Raw genomic sequence first — 20,578 nt, forward strand, 5'->3', positions numbered from 1 at the left:
ATTCAGGTGCACCCATTTTGTATTTTAAGCAATACAAGTAGTAACTTTCTGTGTGATTCTGGTGAAACTTCCATTAAGGTAGAACCTGCTAGTATGAAATTAATTTCATGGGCCTACATCAGGTATTTGTTTCCGAGGTACCTGTTCCCAAAATGACAAACCAAGAATAATACTTGTTATGGTAATGACTATCATGAAAAGAAACAGTGTTTCGAGATTTTTTTTTTTTTTTTTTTTTTAAAGGGGTACAGCTGTCATTGCCTTTAACGTGGTAGCCAAAGTTACATTTGCAACCCAGCTGGTATAAGAAAATTTCAGAAAAGATTAGTCTAGCACAGTATCCTAAAAATGGCAAAAGCTGTTATGGGACCATCAATCCCAGGAATCAGGTGTCTTTTCAAAGCTGTGATAATGTAATTGCAGTCTGCTGTAATTTGGAAGGTCCAATTTCCAAATCAGTTTATAAAACTGATGGAGTTAGCAGCACCTAAAATCTAATACTGTTTTCCCTACAGTAATTATTAAATAGATTTACTGGATCTACATATACTAGGAATGAAGTTTTGATAGTGATAACGTTTGTATTTAAATGACAGTCATGACAAATAGCTGTGCATTCACACTGACTGTACTTTACACAAGCTATTAGTAGTATGTCGAAAGTATTTTTGTAAATTGTATGTAAGTAGTTCATACATCCTTTACAAGCTTTTTCAGTGTTCTGGTAAACCAAACAAATCACAGTAGCAGAAATGTTTTAACACTTTAATGTTTGTAGCACTTTAAAAGCAAAAAACATCTTTCTAAATTTCGACTCAGAGATTCGTAACAAGCCAAGATTTTTTATATGTATATAAAAAAATGCCGTGTCTTTATCATTCTGGATTAAACATTGACAGAGTTTGAATAATTGTTCAAATTGTAGACTGATACCTAGGCATATGTATAGATTACGTGTGTATAACTTACCTGCTTCTGTGTTTTTGTATTTGTCCTCATGCTATTACTTAGGCATTTTCAGAACCTGTTGAGTGTAAAAGCAATGAGCTGATGAAAGAATGAGCTCAGGATCTCATACAGGTTTTTTCAGATGGTCTCATTTACTTTTTTTCTGCATGAGTTCCTGAAAAGAAGGAATTTTAACTTGTCCATTTGTACATTATTAGCTGAACTTTTGTTTCTTTGTGGGGGAACTGTGTATGCTGCTTACATCATCTAGCTAAGAGGCAATCATCTGACAGGAAGAAATTGGGAGGGAATTTAGGCTGAATGTCAGGAAAACTTCCTCACGATGAGCTACATTGTGAAATACTTTGCCAAGGAAAATAGAAATATCTAAGACACAAACTGAGATTGAGCCAAGTGTTAGAAAATGTAATGTAGAAACAGAGTAAGTATTTTGTATTACTCAGTGACCATGCATCCTTCTTAGCCTAACCATGGTTAATCAGATTGTCGTTAAGTATTGTTTAGTAACTTATTTCAAAGATGCCCATCATGATAACTAGCTAAGAATATGGTGTGTTTTTCAAGAAGATTTCCACTCCCTCTTTTTCAAGTTAGGGATTATGGGGAAAAGGGGAAACAGTTGAAAGTTGGACAACCTCTAACGAATATCTGCTTTTCTAGTTGAATTTAAGAGTCACTTAATTAGCCATGACACTTTCCCAAGACCATTTTGTGTGAGGCTCTAAATGGCTTGGGTTTAGTATTTAGAAGCCTAAATTTCTGTGGAGAGTTCTGTAGCTGGTCATTTTTTGTTTGATTATTCCTTTAAAGAAAAGAAAAACCAAAGGAATCACTGTGTTAAATACAAACATTTCTGGCAACTTGGAAAATTTAAAAGAAAACCCTGGCTCTAGTAAACTTTTCTGCCACCATTTTGGCTTCTTTGTTGGGTTATCCATTTGCTTATTTTTATCCCTCACTGTTATACTTTCATTTAGGTTTTTTTTGTTTGTTTATTTCAGTTAAAATTTTGGGATGTTTGTTCTTCTTTTGGACTCAGAAGAAGCTGCTGATGACATTTAGGCACTCAAGCTCTTGATCTCTTTTAGCAGTCTGTCACAAAAGCACAGCTTGTCTATCTCCTTAATGTCTCCAGCTTCTGTTTAGGAAGAAGGCACCCATACTCTGGCTTTCTGGGTTTTTTTTGAGGAAATCATGTTTAAAATCAGTTTCAGGAATTCTGACAAATTAAGCTTTTTAAAATAAATGCTGTGGTGAGTCTGACAGCTTAAAATCTCTTAAGGGATAATGTATGCTAATTAAAAAACATTGGTTTTACTTTTCGTAGTAAGTCAGAAATTTCTTACTTTGATTACTTAAGTGTTTATTTATTCTTGTATTGATTTCCAACTTTCCCTTTACATCATAATGGACCTCACAAGGAGGCCTCTTCAGGGTGCATTCACTCCACTCTGGGGAAGTTTTGTTGACATCTTGAACAGTGAGGGAAATGGGCCTGGCCACAAAATTTACAGATCAGGATTTGGAAAAGCAAAGAGAAAAAGTAATAAACATACGGAACTGATTTGGGGTGACTCTTAAGTAGGTCTAACAGCCAGAGTGAAAGTGTCTGGGAAGGTTTGTAATAGGGACTTTGTAAAGTAAATCTTGTTGCTTATTTGTTAAGATTTATCTTAATCAGGTCATTTCTGTAACTGTCAATGCATTGAATTTTTGAAAAAGTAAAAATAAAGAAGCCAGACAAACTCTCCACCAAAACAGAGATTCCTTCACTTCTTACATTGAAGATTCCCCCCACAGTACAAGAAGGTTTGGTTTTGTTGTGTTTACTTTTTCTTCATGGGGAAAAATACTTGTGATAAATGTTTAAGAAGTGAAGGATACTTGTATGATAGTAAAATATCTGCATTTATAAAGTACTCAATAGAATAATTTACCATTTAAAATGTTGTGAAGCATAGGTGTACTTGAATTCTGGATCTCTTTTTTCTTAATTAGTTCTGTGCTCCAATTATGCTGCTTCCTGTGTTTATGTAGCCATTTCCTCCTTGATAATATGTAATGTAAACATCCAAGCTGAGGGTTATTTTTGTTTGTTTGGAAAGCCATAAAGCGAGGAAAAAACAGAAAAGTTTTCTTCTACTGGCTATCTGAAATGACATTCTCAAGTTCTCTTTTGCTTTCATTATGATTTGAACTCAGCCTGGTCAAGAGACGTGCACTGTTTCTGTTAATGGTAGTGATAGAAAGATAAATTCCCAAACTTAAAAGTACACAGCTGGTTTTCCTTCATTGTGGTTGTGCTTGCAATTACTTTTATCTTTTACAGTTTTCACTGAGTTGCCATCCATGGAGTAAGCCATAAAAAGAAATGACATCTCTTACTGGATGATTAGCTACCTACCATGACTGCATCCATTGCTGATTTATGTCTGTTTTCTAAACATTTTCAAGGGTTTGCTAGAGAAAAAAAGATAAAAAAACAAGCTTGGGGGCAGGTTGGTTTGGGTTTTTTGTGGGTTGTTTTGGGTTTTTTTTAATACCAGGTAGTTCTTTTTCATCAGGTGATGTAAATAGTGCCTATACAGTGTAGATGGAAAACACACAGCAAAGGATTTTTCTAGTTAAAAGTGCCTGAAGTGCTGTGTTCAAATTGTCTTCTGTCATTCACTTCTGGATACAGGGTAGTTACTTTTGAACAACACAGTTTGTTGACAGACAGAAGCTAATAATTTTGGTGAAAACCAGAAAACCAATAGGAGGAAAAGGGTGTAGCTCTTTTAGTTATGAAACCTCCCAGCTTCAGTCATCTTTGTAATTTTTCACAGATCATAAAAAGTTAAATGCGTTCTTCAACACTTTATAAAATGGTTCTGTCTATGTAGAAAGTAATTCTGCTGACACAGCTAAGCAACAAGACAAAGAGACAGGAGAGACTGAGAGAGAGGGGCCAGAAGGGAGATATACAGAGTTTCCAGGTCATGTTATAAGTGACAGTAGTGAAAAAAAACCCACTGAGCTCTCACCTCCTGAAGGGAAAACAGGAGTACAGGACACAGAGAATTCAGAAGTTCTTTAAAGTGTGTCCTTGTGTAATGAAGGACCAGGTGGCATGCATGGCCTTTGTTATGTGAAAGGATTTTTGGGGAAAAAAAGTCACTAGTGTGTCCTGAAAAGAGATGAATGAATGCACAGGAGACACAAAAATGGAGCCCCAGATATGTGCATCACACTTGTCCCAGTATATTATCTTCTAGTGGGCTTTTACAATCAATTACAAGGCATAAGTCAGCTGGGCTTTCCCCCTTTTTAATTTCCTGGCCATTAGCTTCTGTAAATCTATTTAAAACTCCTATAGGGTTAACGTGAATATTTTTCATATAAATGAAAAATATTGTGGGGCAGAAACCTTAAAGTACAGTGCTTTCTGCATTTGAATCTTACATTTTAATGATCAATCCACGTAGTGTTCAGGTATTCATAAGCAACCAGGTTCTCTGTAGTGTCCACTCACTGCTCCTGCTCTTTCAGTGAAGTTCTGAGTGTCCGTGTGCTTGGCACTGCAGAGTCCTTCACTGCCTGTTCAGTAAAATGTGTTTGGTAATGGTTAACATTGCCATTAATGTTAAGTCAGTCTATTTAAAACCTCAAATAAAGGAAGTAAGTGAAGAACAACCAGTTCATGCCTTTTGGCGTCTAATTTCTGAGGACACTGAAGACGAGACACTTCAATGCTTTGTAAGACTTATTATCAGTGCCTCCAACAGGAATTTTCTTAAACGTGCTCATGTGACAGTTTTCTATTGGATCAACATGTCTTATAGTGTGACCATAAATGTATTTTACCTTCCTTTTGGACAAGACCAGTTTTCAAGTGGTCACTTCCTTCTGTGGATTATATGTAACTATATCGGAGTCCCTCCTCCCCGTTAATCAGAGACAGATTTAAACATCTTGTCCTTCAGATTCCTGATGTTAAATCATTGTAGCTGAGCTGAAGGAGTGATCGTAAGTCCCTCTGTAGGCAATCCCCAGGCACATTTGATATATTCATAATGAGTTCACATATCGTAGGTTCAGTATTATTTTTGAATGTTAGGAATCTTGAGTTCTGCTTTTTGCTTTTAGCACACAACAGTAGCTACGTTAGTTAAAAGGAGGGTAGTCAATGCTGTATGAACCCTCCTGGCTGTTAAAGACTACCGACTCACAGAGACAGGTTTGTAGTTTGTGCTGTTCATTTAAAACTCAGTTCTTAGAACTGCGCTGTAGTGAAAAATTCTCATAATGGATCTAGGCACCCTATTTTAGATGTACAGCTGTGGCCTGAGAACCTGAATTAAAGATGGCTTAATAAAGGTAGTGTTAGAGGAACTTATGCGTCAACAGAATTGTAAAGTTGCTTGAAGTAGATGTGACATGCTTCGTTTTCAGGTTGGTTCAGTGATGCTGTCAGTAGTAAAACATAAATATTTTATGCTGTCACTAAGGTAATAGTCCTCTGAATACCAGCAGGGAGATTTCTGAGCAACTCTGAATAACTCTTAGATACTTTCCTGCCCGTAGCCACTACACTCAAGAGTCACCAACACCTTAAATTTTGCTCAGAAGCGAACAGGGAGCCGGTAAAAAAGGTTTGAGCTTAATATTCATTGCATTATTCTATCAGCCTTTGCATAGCATCTCCCAGAGCACATTACAGCACCTAGCTAGGAGTTGAGAAGGTCTGAATAGCCATTGTGAGCTTCACAATTGGTAGAGAAGGCTGATATGCTAAGCTTTCGTATCAGTGCATGGATACTACAAGTTTATTCCTCTGCTGCTGGTTAAGAACCCAGGAGCAGCAGCTGACACAGTAGGACCGGCAGGCTGGGACTGGCTTGCGCAGACACTTAGTAATTCAGCAAAGTGCTTTTCCTTGCATGTACTTCAGCAATGCAGAGTTCAAGCAGCACTTCCACCCTCCAAACTTTTATTGCTAATGAGGGCTCTTTATTCAAATCCATTTCTTGGCAAGGCATACTGTGAGAGGAATAAAGTCAATTTTGTTGCTGTGGGAGGGCAATAACAGCATTGTTAAAATCCATGTCTGGACAATTCCCTTGAGACCATTCTTTGCATCCTAATTTCCCCATGAAGCCTAATTAACAACATGCCTGTGTTTACATCTTTATTCAGTACTTGTAATACTTGGGATAGTGTGTGACATTTGGAATAGAGACTTGACACATGAGAAAAGCTGTGCAATTTTTTCTTATTCTATTCAGACTATCAAGGGGAAAGGGGAGAAATAAATGAAGATGTAGGGAAGAATTAAATTTTAAAATTAATCATTTTTTAATTATATTAATTTTTGGAAGTTTTCCCCTAACACTTCAACTACGTTATAGAGCATAACCTATCTGAATGTGTTTGAGCCCTTTTTGTACACAGATGTTTATTCTGAGGAGTATCTAACGTTTCAACAAACACAGGACTCCTTTGCCAGTTTGTATGCTGTGAGTGGGAGAGGATAGGGAAGTTATGTGCTCACTCTGCAAACACTTTAAAGTCTAAGATCTGATTTCCTTTCGTTTAACACATGTAACTGCTATATGCTTGTTAATGGGCATAAAACTAGCCATGCCTTTTAGTAATTTAGATAGATTTTTTTGTCTTGATAACAACATCTGTCATTCAGTTTCTTGAGACCATTAATGTACTACTAGCATTCGTAGAATTGTTATCAGTTGCTGTTCTTCATTTCTTCGTTTCCTTGTTTATCTTGTAAAATGTATTGTGTTGCCTTTCTTGAAAGCTGTTTTCATTTATATTTGTGTTTCTTGTAGATGATAATAGCTAAAAGTATATATTTTGTTATGTAATCTTTTATTTTAAAAGACTTTTTAAGTGTAAATTTTTGGTATAATAATTTTATAAAGGACTAAATATATTTTAACAGTCTAATAAAAACTTCAAGACACTTTTAAAGGTTAGCATCACATCATTTTCCTGTTGTAATCTGAGTTTATAAAATACTATTGAATATGATGGTAGCAGGAAGAGATATGGTTTGACATTATTTGGTCAAATATTTGAGGTATTTTACCTGTCTCTTCATTTAACTATCGAAAAAGGAAATGAAACCTAGCAGTCTTTTGAGATTTGCAGCAAAGTAAAGAATTATGAGAAAATAAGAGAATATCTGACTTCATACATATATACATTAATACGTATACATGTGTGTATATATGGAACATGACTGTTATCAGTATCCATTTTCTTAAGGCTTTGTTTTGTGCATCTTGAAGATATAAAACAGAACTAACAGAAAGGTCTTTGTAGCAATTTCACTTCAGCAGTTCTCAATGCTTGGAAGGTGCGTAGTATTCCTCTGAGAACAAATCTACTTTCTGTACGCAGATGGCATTGTATTATATGGTGTAAATAATTTTTAAGGCTGTCTATAAAACACATTAGACATCTCATTGCCACTACATGTTATCAGAAGCAGTTTTTTCACTGAGTATGTGGCAGGTTTGTAGCCTCCGACTTTACAGCTAGTTGGAGTGATTGATAATATGTATCTGCTGCACTTTCTCAACTGAGCAGGACAGTTTGAGCACTACCTATTAAAATGTCTTTGACAGTAAATTTGGTTTGTCAAACCAGACCATTTAGTAGCAGGTGATTATAATAAATGTAATTTCTGTTCCATGTACAAACTGTGGGAATTGAGTAGCTGCTTCTTGGTGCTGTTTAAAGTTGTGCTTGAACTATTAGTGGTCTGACAATGTCCAAGAATCTTGTATTTATGACAAAACAGATTCGCATACAAACATTAAAACTTAACTGCGGTAAAATAACAACAATTCTGGGAGTTTAAATATAATGATATTTTCTCTTTAAATATTTATAAGGCAACAAAGATGTTTCAAGCTTACTGCAAATTCTCAAATGTTGAATTTAAAACAGATGGAACGAATATTTAGCTTTTCTCTCCAGAGACATCACAGGCAATGAATGCATTGAGTGAACAAGATAGTGAAAGGGAATTAGCATTAAAAAGAAGTATTAAATGAATGTGTAGATAATATACTTTATCTAGATATGCCAAACACCATTCTTCCATCTTTAAAAACTTTTAACATACGGAAATTCTGTGGCTAACTTTACTGTCTTTTGCCTGCAATGACAAGGGCAGCCAGAAATAATCTGCCTCATTATGCAAAACAAGAACCGTGGAGGTGCATATGAAACTTGCTGCCGTAACTTCATGGTACAAGTATTCTCATCTAAGTGCCTTTTTGTCCTTCTGTATGTGTCTTGTCATTCACTGAGCAATGTTTAAAATCAGAGTCCAGTCTTCCAATCATTAAGTATTGTCTGTTATAGTTGCGGTTCATAAAGAGATGAACAACTCATTAAGAAAACCAAACATGAGCTGCTTGAAGTAATTTGTAAGACCTGTTACTTCCCGTACAGTTCTTCTGTTAAATATTTGTTCTGTTGGCAACTTGTCCTGTACTTCTATAATACCTCGCCATTGGGTAACATAATGATGTTCAGATGTTTCTGGAACAGTGTTAAGTGAATAGGGTCAGATGGTGGGAGCTTCTGATTTCTGAAGATCTGTTTTTTTCTGTTGGTTTTCATTCTCAACTTCAGTGAGCTCCCTGGATGAGCCCTGTCTCTATAAGACAGCAGTTAGCTCCCTTGTTCCAGGGTCAGCTGCTGAATTGAGTGTTTTCATACCCATCAATGACACAAAGCACCAGTAGTAGAGGCAGCATGCTGCCATGGGACTCCATGACGTAGGGCAGAATGCTTATTTCTGAGACTGAATGATGTCCCATCTTAAAGCGAAGTGACATGCAATGTCAAGTTTGGATTTTAACGGGCAAAATAGCCTAGGTCAGACAAGCAGTTTTGAATGTATCTGTTTCAGCACTCCACACATATATTGGTTGGTGTTAACTGTAATAACTATGCTGGGAATTAATTAAATAAAATTAAATCGAGAGGTATAAAAATATTATTTCGTTTTGTGCCTAAGAATAAGCCATATTCTGTGTTACTTAATATGATAAAATATAACTTCTATGTGCTTATTTAGCCCCACTTTACAGTTAAAAGCTTTTTTTCTTTTCAATTCTGAAGCAAGTAATTTGTTACACTGTTTTGTTGATTGTAGTACTTTGGTAATTTATTCATCATCACTTTGGGAGTACGACTGCGTTTGTAGTTCAGCTGTTTGGTTACATATTAGGAGTGCCATATACCTTTGTGAGTGTGACTTTTGGACTGTGAAGTTAATTTAACAGTAACCTTTAGTGAATCCTGTAATGTCTTTAACATTTGCACTCTCTCTGTTGAATCTAGCTGCTTTTTGCTGGATGCAAAGCGACTCTTCTGCCCAGTGCTAGATTTCTTTGGGTTATCCCATAAAACTTTAAAATAGATTTGCAATATCCCTGAGTGAAAGCAGACTTCAGGCCCAGTGGCCCAGACATCCATTTGCTTTCTTTTGGAAACATCTAAATAATGCTGTATTTAGTCTTTATACATCTACTCAGAGTTACCGTTGTGGAAGCAGAACAGTAAACTTGTGTTTGATTGCAGACAACCTGGCAATTTCATGATGCGATGCATCTTGTCTGAAAGGTGTCCAAATGGATCACAGGAATTGTGTGCTTATTCCTTGCTATTGATTGGGAAGGGAAGCTTATGTGACTGTATCAAGTGCAGAAACTGTGGATATCTAATGTTACATTACTGACTTAATTGCCTGGTAAGTTCTTGAGACTGTTTGTTCTGGTATTGTTACTGAGATGGTAATCTCCTCTGTCAGCTCTTTCTGTTGGCGGTGCATGGACTGATTCATTAGGGAACACTTAAAGTTCCTACATTTTGTGGGGGAGCTGTTATTTGAACTCAAAAATACTTTTTTTCTTTCTCTCGTCTCTTAATGCCAGTCCTTAGAGTTCATATTTCTCTGTTGTTGGCCCTTAAGAAAGTTAGCCAGTGTTAGTATAGAGTGGTCTCAAAGGTCCGGGGTTACAGGGTCATTCCCAAGGCTTGTCTTCTGGGCGGAAGAAAGGAACTTCTGCTCCACAGTCGTTGCACACACAGGGGATATTGGTGGCTCCTTTCCTTCCAAGAGAATCAAGTTACTGTTTTTATGAAAGGTGGTACTGGATCTCGGGATCTTTGAGCGCTGAAGTACCATAAATGTTGCAGTTTGCCATAGAAATGGAGAAACCACAAAAAAGGCAAGATGCTTAAGAGTGGTTGGGCTGTATTTGATAGGTACTCACTATGTTGTACCCTCATCTGAGATAGCAGAGGTCACCTTCGCGCCGTTTAGAAGCATGTGGAAACAGCTCAGAAAGTATATGCCTCAATTTTGAGACTGATGGGTGTAAAATGTATAAAATGTGGTTTATATAAACACTTTAGTAATGATTCATATACTGATATAATGTGAAAGTATTTTAAACTTAATTATTTTTAATTACATGATGTGCTTAATAGGATAGTGTGTAGTTTAAAAATAGAAAAGAAGGAAGATGGTATGATGGGTGTTTCTGAAATGACATGTACTGACTCATTCCTGCCAATGAGCTTGCAAAATGTATGGATTGCAAATGATAACATTTTCTTCCTTGCCTGATACTTGGGAGGAACAAAGGAAATTACCTAACAGGAGAGAGAGCCTGAGAGGACCTACTGGTATTTGATATTCTCCCCAGTTTATGAGACAAGGTCGCATCGTTAGTCATTACAAAGATAGTCACAGTACTCTGCTTGTTTTTATACTGTGCTTAGCAATCTTCTTAGCATGATTGGGACTGTTTGTTCTTTGATTTTGATTATTTATTTTCTTTATTTTTTATTTCTTTTTCCCCTTCAGGTGCAGTCCTGGGAGTATTCTTTGAATTAGCTTCCCTCAGTGAGGTCCTTGGCTTTTCTTTGTTAAATGAGCACACAAAATGGTACAAGTACAGTCCTAGTGATCATCATGCTTTCAAGAATGATGAAATGTTTTTTTTCCTTCTCAACTTGGGAATGTAATTTCTTTCTGTTACTACTTGTCTTAATTACAGTTGGTGTGATACTCTTTACCTAACTTGCCCTGTAGCTTACCTGTACTGGAGACTGGTGGAGGAAAAAGCAGAGTTAAAATTAACATTGGTAGGCTATTAATTTTGTGAAGGGTTGAATTCTGTCTGGAAGAGGAGAATAGGTTTTTTCACAAAAAAGAAGTGAAAAAAATATGAAAATGTGCAAGGTCTCTTTGTATTAAAGAGCAGTATTGTTATCTTGATGTGTGTAAAAGATGCACTGTCTTGCAATATGCACAATAATAAAAATTTCTGCAGTAGCTTGCTTGAACTGAAGGGTTTAACAGAACTAAACCTCTGATTTTAAAAATAGCTTTTAAAACTTTATTTTCCCTTCTTCTTCAGTCTCTGGTTCAACAGCACACTCCTCTTGGAATTTTCTTTTTTGTCTTTTTCCTTTTAAATTCCTCCAGTGTCACCGTGGTTAAGCATCAAGTCACAGGAAGGGCAGCAGGTCAGATTGAATACTTGGCTAATTGTTGTGGGATTTGAATATATCAGGGGAATAAACTGTGGAGTTGGAGGTCTCTTGCTTGCATGGAATTCAGTGTCGTGAAGAAGGAAAGCTTCATGGGCAGAGGGGAGGAATGAAGGCTGGTGAGCATAGGAGTGGTGAGCTGATGCCTCCAGCAAAGGAGTCCTGCATGAGTGGAGTTAAGGCAAAACTGCTTGTGGAAGTGGAGAGCTTTGGCAGTGTTAGGGTCACTCTCTCCTGCAGTCCCCACCTTAAGTTTCTCTGTGCCAGAAAGATTTGAGCTGTGCAAGAGTTTCTCGTTTTGGTCAGGATATTGGATTGTCAGAATTCCATCAAAAGTATCCTAAGCTGTGTCAGATCTTAAGGTCTCACCAATGATCTACTTTTCAAGATCAAATAGAGTTCCCCATAAATGAGGTTGCATGCTTTCTAGTAGCACTTGCCTCTGTCTCAGCATCACTCAAAAAACTGGGTATGCCACCAGTTTCTTTTCAGATGAACCTTAAAGGATATCACTTCCCAGATGACAGGGAAGTTCAGGATCTCTTCCTGGTTCATACAGAAGTGGATACAGCATCTGTACTTGTCTCTAACTTTGTCAATTTTTCATAGCCTGGAAATAGAAAGAGGAATTGATGGGAGCAGAACGGGAGTTGATATCCAATGTTAAAGTACTACAACATCATTAGAGGCTGCAGAGGTAAAAAGACAGACCATTCTTGCGGTAGGATATTTGTCTCTAGAATATGGAGGCTTCAATGAAACTCCTATCTTCATCTCTCTGAAAATCTGTGTTTCTGGAATAGTAAATACTTCTGAAAGGGAAAAAAAACAGGTCAGAATCTGATGGCAAATACTTGAAAAGATAAAGCTTTCAAATCTAGGTTATCCACTGACCTATAATTGAATGTTCTGAGGCAAAAATGTATCAGGAAGCCTTTATTTGCCAAGACCCTTACCGAGTAATTGCAAAGTCAAGATACAGAAAAACTGAAATTATAATTGCAATGTTAAGTTTAAAATACTGTGTGTACATACCATATTTTTTTCTGTGTATATATACACTTTATATCAATGTGTAATTTTTAGAATAAAAATGTTTGGTTTAAAAAGTTGACAGTAGAATGTGAGGCCAGGAATATTCACGAAGACCAACTTTATCCAAGGGTGGCTGATTTTTCTTCTGCTTATTCTGTAATCTGTAGAAAAGAAGAGCTCCTTAAGGAGACCTAACTTCTGAAGCTAGGTATATTGTTCTTCAGAGGAGTGTTTCTTCCTCTAATCTTTCATGAGGACTCCATAAGGAGACTGGCCTTTCTGTGCTAAAGGCAGTCTTTGTGCTTACTCTCCTGTGTAATTTTTTGACCATTTCAAGAAACAGTCATTTTCAGGTATGACACTATAGTAATTTATTTTTAAACATAAGCTATGCAATATAGAAAATTTAAAAAATAGCATTCACTTAAAAAAACTTAGAGAAAAATAATTTATTCGTCTCTATATAACAACTCCCAGCCTTGATTGGCCTGTGGTTTATAAGCATCCCCGTGTGGTGATGTGTTAAGACTACTTGATATTGCACTAGGTTTGTGCCAAGAAGATGAATACTGCATTACACATTGTACGTGGAAGTGTCCAACCTATGTTATTACTAGTCTGTAGTTAAAACTTTGTAATCTAAACTTCCTTTAACATCATCTCAGTTTCAACTTGTGGTTGAAATAACTGGCATTGCTAGTTTGATGTTTGTTGGGTTTTTTGGTTTTTTTTTTTGTAAATGTGAGAGGGATTAAGGTAACTTCAAATATATTACATTTTTTATTTTCCAAGTATGTGATTTGTCTATGTAGAGTTTTCTGTACAAAGCTGTAAAAATGTTTGTCCTACTAAGGTCAAGTAGTTACAGGCGCTGAAGTTCACATTGTTAACTTTATGCGATACTTCACTTTTTAACTTTTAAAATAAAAACAGAGGGCTTAAATACATGACCAATGTTTTATCATTACATGTTTATATTTTTTGTAGCATGTAAACCTGATATATAACTAAGTTACATAAATACCTGGTTTTCTGTATTTGGTCTCTGCTGTTGTGTTTGAAGTTGTATTGATTAGGAACTGTCGGTGCAGGCCACAGACTGAAAGAAGTGTTTCTTCTGACAGATCAGATGTTAGGAATTGTTAGGAATTGGGAGAAGGATTTCAAGTTACATTAATTCTTTTTATCTAGCAGAGCAATGTTTCTACATTAGAAATGCATTACTATGAATATATTAGCTATGAGATTTGTTGCCTGCTTTGAATGACTTTAATTGGTATGTTCTAGAAGTTTTCTACCAACATGAAGCAAATTAGTGTTTGTCAGCTTTCAGAATTCATGAGTCATTCAGGGAAATTAATTTTATTTCCCATATGCCAGTGTAACAATTCTGTGTTTCAGTGAAAAGTACTCATAGCAGATTTGGAGCAAAAAAATGTCTTTCTCAGATACAATATATAAACCAGAAGTTTTTCATAGTTAAAGCATTTTATATAATTCAGATAAGCTTGATTTAATTCCTAATTCTGTCACTGTAAAAATACTTGCTTGGTATTGTTGCTGTCATCTTCTGGCAATTGGGAATCCTGTAAACATAATTCTCCTTGTGACCTACCTAGTTCTTAGCTCTACAAACCAAAATATAAAGCTCAAAATGTATTAACTGTTCTTTTTACTGCAATTCAACATTGTAGATTGCCAGGTGAATCTCAAACCTTGTAAAGTGCTTCAGGGCTTAACATTTCTGTGTTAGTATTTAATAATGAATAAGCAGCTTCATTAAAGTTTTAGTTAGATTTCTGTTTATAGCCACTGGTGCTACCTAAGTAAAAGAAGATGAAGAGGAATGATGGATGTACAGTCTGCATATCATATACTGTGCCAAATTCAGGGCTAGAAAACTCATTCAAAAAAGTAACATTGATTTAAATTTAAGAAAATCTAGAAATGGAAATGTTCAGATATGTTTACAAAAATTTTATTCTTCTCTTTCTAGCATAGTGTAATAATTATGATTCTCATAAGGTTATGTTACTTGATGTTGTATTTTTTTCTTCATTCTACTGATAATTGAAACTTTTAGTAAGGAAGAGAAGTTTAAAAAATTGCTAATCAAAAATGTTTCCAAGTATAGATGTGGTATTTCTCTGTGATGTGTCAAAACCACAGTTTAATCTCATTATTGGTATGTTAATTCAATTTCACAGCTAACTTCTGGAAGGAAAGACAGTGGTTTGGAAAGGTGGAAAATCATAGAATCATCAAATGGTTTGGGTTGGAAGGGACCGCAAAGATCATCTAGTTCCAACCCCCCTGCCATGGCAGGAACATCTCCCACTTTACCAGATTGCTCACGGCTCCATCCAGCCTGGCCTTGGACAGTGCCAGGGACAGAGCAATGAATCAGAAAAGACAGCTTAAGGGGCTTCACCACATTGGCTTGAAGACTGTCAGAGCATATTGAAATGTTGCAGTTATGCAAACAGAGAATGACCTCATAAGTTGTCAAAGCTGGCTTAGAAAAATCATTTTCAATTTTTAAATATTTCTTTTTCAAGTTTTTTTTACAAATTCAGTGTGATTTTGGTGGTACTTATTTTAATGGTATTCTTATTAGTAATGCTAAATAGACGGGATTATACATACCAGAGTTTAAAAGTTGATTAAGTTCTTCCGTTCAGAAAAATCTGTTTCTTTTTCACTAGGTCTAATGTAGCTCCCTCGACTGTCAAAGTAATATTTTCTTATTATGTCTGCCTAATACTTGTCTACCATGTTAATTAGAAAAAGACTGAAGAATTGACACTAAGTTAAAACTGCGTGATTCTTTTGTTTGTCTGTTTGTTTTTCATTCTTTTTCTGGAGGAAGACCAGTGCTTTTGCCAAATGAGAAACAACCACAGTATTTGATTGACTGCTGCATATTAGCCATGCTGGGAGCTGGAACTGTGTAGCGTTCAATAACTGTTGTATCAAGAAAGTATTACTTCTATAAAGGTGTGACTAATCTGAATAAGCTTTTAAAGATAAGATCTGTATTTTAAACACAACGTGGATTTCTGAAGTTGCTATTTACAGAAACCATTACAGTATTTTTGACATTGTTTGCCTGTTCCAAGTGTCTGTGATTTCAACCTAGCAAATAACTGAGTAGGAGAAGGATTATCATCTTGGCAAGAAGAAAGTTACTCTGTTAGGACCACACAGTGAAAATTTCAGATTATCTAAAGCAATCGGATTTCTACAGAAATGGTTGTGGAAGATTTAGAATCCTACATTGGGGGGAAGGGGAGGGCTGTATGCCAATTTGTAACTCTTAACAAGGAAACTGTGATGTAAAGTAATTGCAGTGATAGCAGTTGGCAATGAAAGGAAATGAATAAATGGATATGTAAAGCAAAAATTCTTCTTTCCCTATAATTTTCAGGTTCAGCTAGGCACAACATGATGGAAATCGATGTGAGTCTTTTCACAGAGCATTCCGCACCTTGTAATACCAGCTGTTGAAATGCTTCTGCCAGGATTCTCTCTGGTACTTTGCTGGCATGTTCTCCCTCCCCAAAGCCAAAGCCAATTACTTGCCTGGCTCTTGATTTTGCTGGGAGATGAATTGCCACATCAGGGCTCTCATCAGTAGAATCTTGCAGCCAAGCTTAGGAAAAACTTCTTTAATGAAAGAGTGGTTAGGCATTGGAACAGGCTGCCCATGGAGGTAATGGAGACACCATCCCTGGAGGTGTTCAAAAGATGTATAGATGTGGTGCTTAGGGACATGGTTTAGTGGTGGGCTTGGCAGTGTTAGCATAATGGTTGGGCCTGATGATCTTGAAGGTCTTTTCCAACCAAAATGATTCTATGATTCTGTTGACGTGGCTCAGCAGATCTATTCAGAGGCACAGAACTGTGTAACATCTTTTAATTAGCCTTGTGATACTTACTGTCCATTCCCAGTTGCATATGTAACTGTGGGAGTGAATAACATTGTGCTTCAGCCCAGCAAAGCCACTCACTTCCCAGACGACTCCTCCCAGTGCCGTATGCTTCCTATGGATATGTTCTTCCACAGTGTTTGAAGCAGGATCCTTTTTTTCCAAGATACTTCATTTGCTTTGCAGCAGCGTTGAGAGATGCATTGTAGGTGTGTTTCAGTCACTTTAAGGCTGTCAAGAGAGCAATACATGAAGCGAAGTCTCCTGGTGTGGTGTGGAGGCTGCCTAAATGTGATAGCATTGTGCGAAGGGAAGAGCCGTATTTAGCTCCAGTGGAGTTAAGTTTGACTGGCAATGATTAGCAACAGGACTAGCAGTGATTGCTGGTACCGGTAGTAAATGCTTCAATAATATGAATGTCTCTTTTAGTTGAACTGTGAGGTATTTAATATATTGCTGCTGTATATAGCAACAAATCTAAAAGGCAGAGAAAAACTTATACATGAAAAAAAAAAAGAAAAGATAGATCCACACTTCTGTACCAGTGACTCCAGCAAGCCTTTGTGATTTCTGTACGTGCCCAGAGCCATGTACATGTTCTGTGAGCTATCAAAACTTCCAGCTGCTGCTTGCAAATGTATGCACTGCAACTCTGCCTGACTGTGGGCAAGTCATTTTACAATTTTGCACCCCTGTTAATTTAATCTGTCTTACTTAGTGATCATTGGGATAGAAATTATCTTTTGTGAAGTGCATGCACTTTGCCTTGTAGAAATTCTTGAGTCTCAGTTAGATTGCTAGATGTTGCCTAAAAATTATATATTCTTGGGACATGCTCACTTGGAGAATAACGTAGCTTTGTAGCCTGTTCCAGTTGAACTGATGAAGGGTGTTGAATGCAGTGAAAGCTCAGTGAATACAGTGAAAACACTCCTCCTCGTTCTCTGTGCCTGATTTTTATTTTTAAATGTAGTACATTTTGATCACTGCATCATTGAGTATGCCGAGGGTTGGCTTTGCTGTCTTGGACTTTGTTACACTAGGATGTCAAAGAGAGTCTCAACTTTTCCTGAAACTTTGCCCTACTGAGAGATGCGGTGATTCTGTGGTCTTTCAAATTGCAATGTTAAGTTTGGGGAGAAAGAAAACATGTTCGTGTTTCAATGGGTTTATTCTATATGTTTATTATTACAGCCTTTTGGGGAGTTTTTGTGCTCAACTGACAATGTAACTTATCAATTATTGTTATGGAAGAGTCACAAGAGCTGTATTCATTCGTATTTGGCTTGGGTACATGTTAGCTTTGCCCAGACCTCCAAACCTGCCAAGGCCCAAATGTGGAATGTGATGAGTATGGTAAAGACTGGACTGGTGAGGAGAAAAAAGCTATTCATGTAGAAAAGCTAAAATTTTGCCTGTAGTTAGTATAATAGTATATTGTAATGTGTTTTGTTATGCTTTATTTCTGATGTATTGGCAGGTTTTAGTCTCTTCTGTTTTTTTTCTGCGGTAAAGTCAATTTGGTTAGTTATTCTGCCTGTCCCTAAAAGGCACATAGCGAAATCATGCTACCATTTTTTGGTGAGTGGCGCAATGGCATGGCTGACATTTGTATTCTGCTGCATGTGTGTTTGCAGCCCAGATGACTGGGGACCACTTTGGGTGGTCACTGCTGGGAATGGTCTTCAGAGAGGAGTTCCCAGGACTGGATTTACACTAAATAAACAGAGGCCATCAGGGTAAAACTGTGATTCATTAGGAACCCTGGTTTAGGTTAAAGTGATAAAAATAGCTGCAGGACATCTTAAATTACTTTAAAAAATGGAAAAGTTAATTACTTCAATCTACAGTGTTTTATGAATTGTCCACTTTTCTTTTTATAATTCTTTGCCTTACTCTCCTCTATTCAGTACAACTAGGTATATAATCCAAAGAAATAGGTGAAAGAATTCAACTGTCAAAGATTCAGATTCTGTAAACATAAGCTTTTTTAGGCAGGGCTGTTAGTACTACTGTGTTTGTCCTCTCTGTTCTGCCACGATGTGTTCCTGGAAATTTTCATTTTCTAATCTGGTTTTAGGCAAGATGCAAGAAATGGAAATAAAATACCAGAAAACCCTTCTTGTAGATAAATGTACTACATCATTCATTGCAATTACTTTAGTTATTCATGGAAATGTTCCATAATGGACTAGTGAACATGTGTGTTGTATGTTTTATGTAAAGAAAACATAATTATTTGACTCCTACCCATATGCTCTTACCAGAATGTTACGGACATGATTTTTTCAATCTTGCACGTTGGCAGAGTTACAATGACTCCACTTTCTGCAAATATTCTATATTAAAAAAATATGCTTTATGTTTAACTTTGCAGATCCAGAATGCTAATGATGTGCTAATAGCACCACTGGAGAAATTTCGTAAAGAGCAAATAGGAGCAGCAAAAGTAAGTGACTGTGGAAACAGTTCTTTTTCATTTCATGTTTATTTGAGTTTATCAGTGTGTTTTGAAGGCTGGACTGAAAACAGGCATTTTGTATTCAAACATACTTGATGCCATCCTCGTTAATGTGTTACTAAATTGTACTGGATTCTTTGCTTCAGAGAAGGAGATGATTTAGAAACGGAGTTTAAAGACTGATAATATGCATAGGGTACCGCTCTTGCTGCTGTTGCACATTCTTGCCGTCTGGAATTGTGTTCGCCTTCTGATGTCTGCATTTACCTTATGTTGCATCTTGGGTTAACGCAGACCCGCACAGAGAGTTCAAACAGCTGCTATAGTGCAGTGGCCCTCAAGTATAAAGACCGAAAGAAGTCAGTGCACTTTAGGCATACTCTCTTTCTGTCTCTGCTTTCTCTATCCACTTTACATGGCTGATGCAGTGCAGTAATTCATATTCATTTTGACAGAGTATTCATCTTCATATTGCCCCGAGATTTTCCCATGGTGGAAGTACTCCAGTTGGTGATTGAAGCCAGTTTTTTGGTGTTAAAATGTTATATCTGTGTTACAGAAACAGTGCAGGTTGTCTATACCAGGAAATCAGATGTATTGGGGAAAAAGATGCTGGAATGAACTGTTAGTCTAGAAGAGCTATTTTCAGTCTGATCCTGGAGTCTGGTTATCAGTGACTGCTTTGATCACAATCTCAGAGAGATGCATAAAGGCTGCAGTAGTCAATTAGGGGTATGGTTAGTAACAGTTCCTTTGGTCTACATAAATATGCTAGTTCTGAAGCATTTTGCATCTTGTATTAGAGGTCATAAAATTTTCTGGGAAATTTTCCGTTGTAAGGTTAAATGTCTACAAAAAAACCCAAACTCTTTGATATTGTAGCTGAGGTTGCGCTTGTGCTGTACTCAAACCTCAGAACAGAGCTGTTGGAGACGGAAGCTTTATACTTTTTGTACTGATATTGTGGATGTGTAGCAAACAGATGAGGCTGCTTCCGCACAGGAACTAAGTAAATGAGAAGTATTTTTACTGTGAACTTGAGGTCAGGTTTCTCTGAAATGGATGTTCTTTACCCTCTTACTTGATATGTTTTTGTGTACAACTGCATTCTTTTCTTGTCCCACCCCTGTGCTGCTGTGAGATGCAGGGCTGGGAGTTTATTTACCGTGCTGCACAAATCCGAATTCAATCCCAGCACAAAATTATTTTTAGTTTTCAGTGGGTTGTAGTTGTGTTGTTCAGTTCTTTGTGTTACCATTTCATTACCCCCAAATGAAGGGCAGAGAGCCCTGTTTGAAAGCCCAACCTGTCATACTATTGACTGTCCTGGTACCTCAGAGAGATGAACCACAGGCAGCTCATGGGGCACTTTGCAGAACTGTGTAAGACACTCATGTCTCCTTTGAACATATCACTCAGTAGATGTCAACACATATTTAATGATCTAATTGAAGATTACTCCTTTGTTTATTTAATCAGCAAGTATTTAACATTAAAGGCAGGCCACTAGAGGACAGGTTGAGTTCTCTCTCTTTGGTATGTCACAACAGCTGGTTTCTTTTCCATATCCCTTCCAGATAAAATATGGGCATTTGCCCATCTT

At 36.8% G+C, this 20,578-nt stretch overlaps 1 protein-coding gene across 1 annotated transcript in view; it reads left to right on the top strand.

The window, feature by feature from the left end:
* The window catches only part of ARHGAP42 (Rho GTPase activating protein 42), a 166,795-nt gene that overhangs the window by 70,727 nt on the left and 75,490 nt on the right, over positions 1-20,578 (top strand). Inside the window, exon 4 of the mRNA XM_086481749.1 lies at positions 18,892-18,963. Within this exon, the coding sequence (XP_086337875.1) occupies positions 18,892-18,963 (72 nt within the window). The remainder of the gene's footprint in view (positions 1-18,891; positions 18,964-20,578) is intronic.

Source organism: Leptosomus discolor, chromosome 1, assembly GCF_034619465.1.
Source record: "Leptosomus discolor isolate bLepDis1 chromosome 1, bLepDis1.hap2, whole genome shotgun sequence".
NCBI classification, from domain to species: Eukaryota; Metazoa; Chordata; class Aves; order Leptosomiformes; family Leptosomidae; genus Leptosomus; species Leptosomus discolor.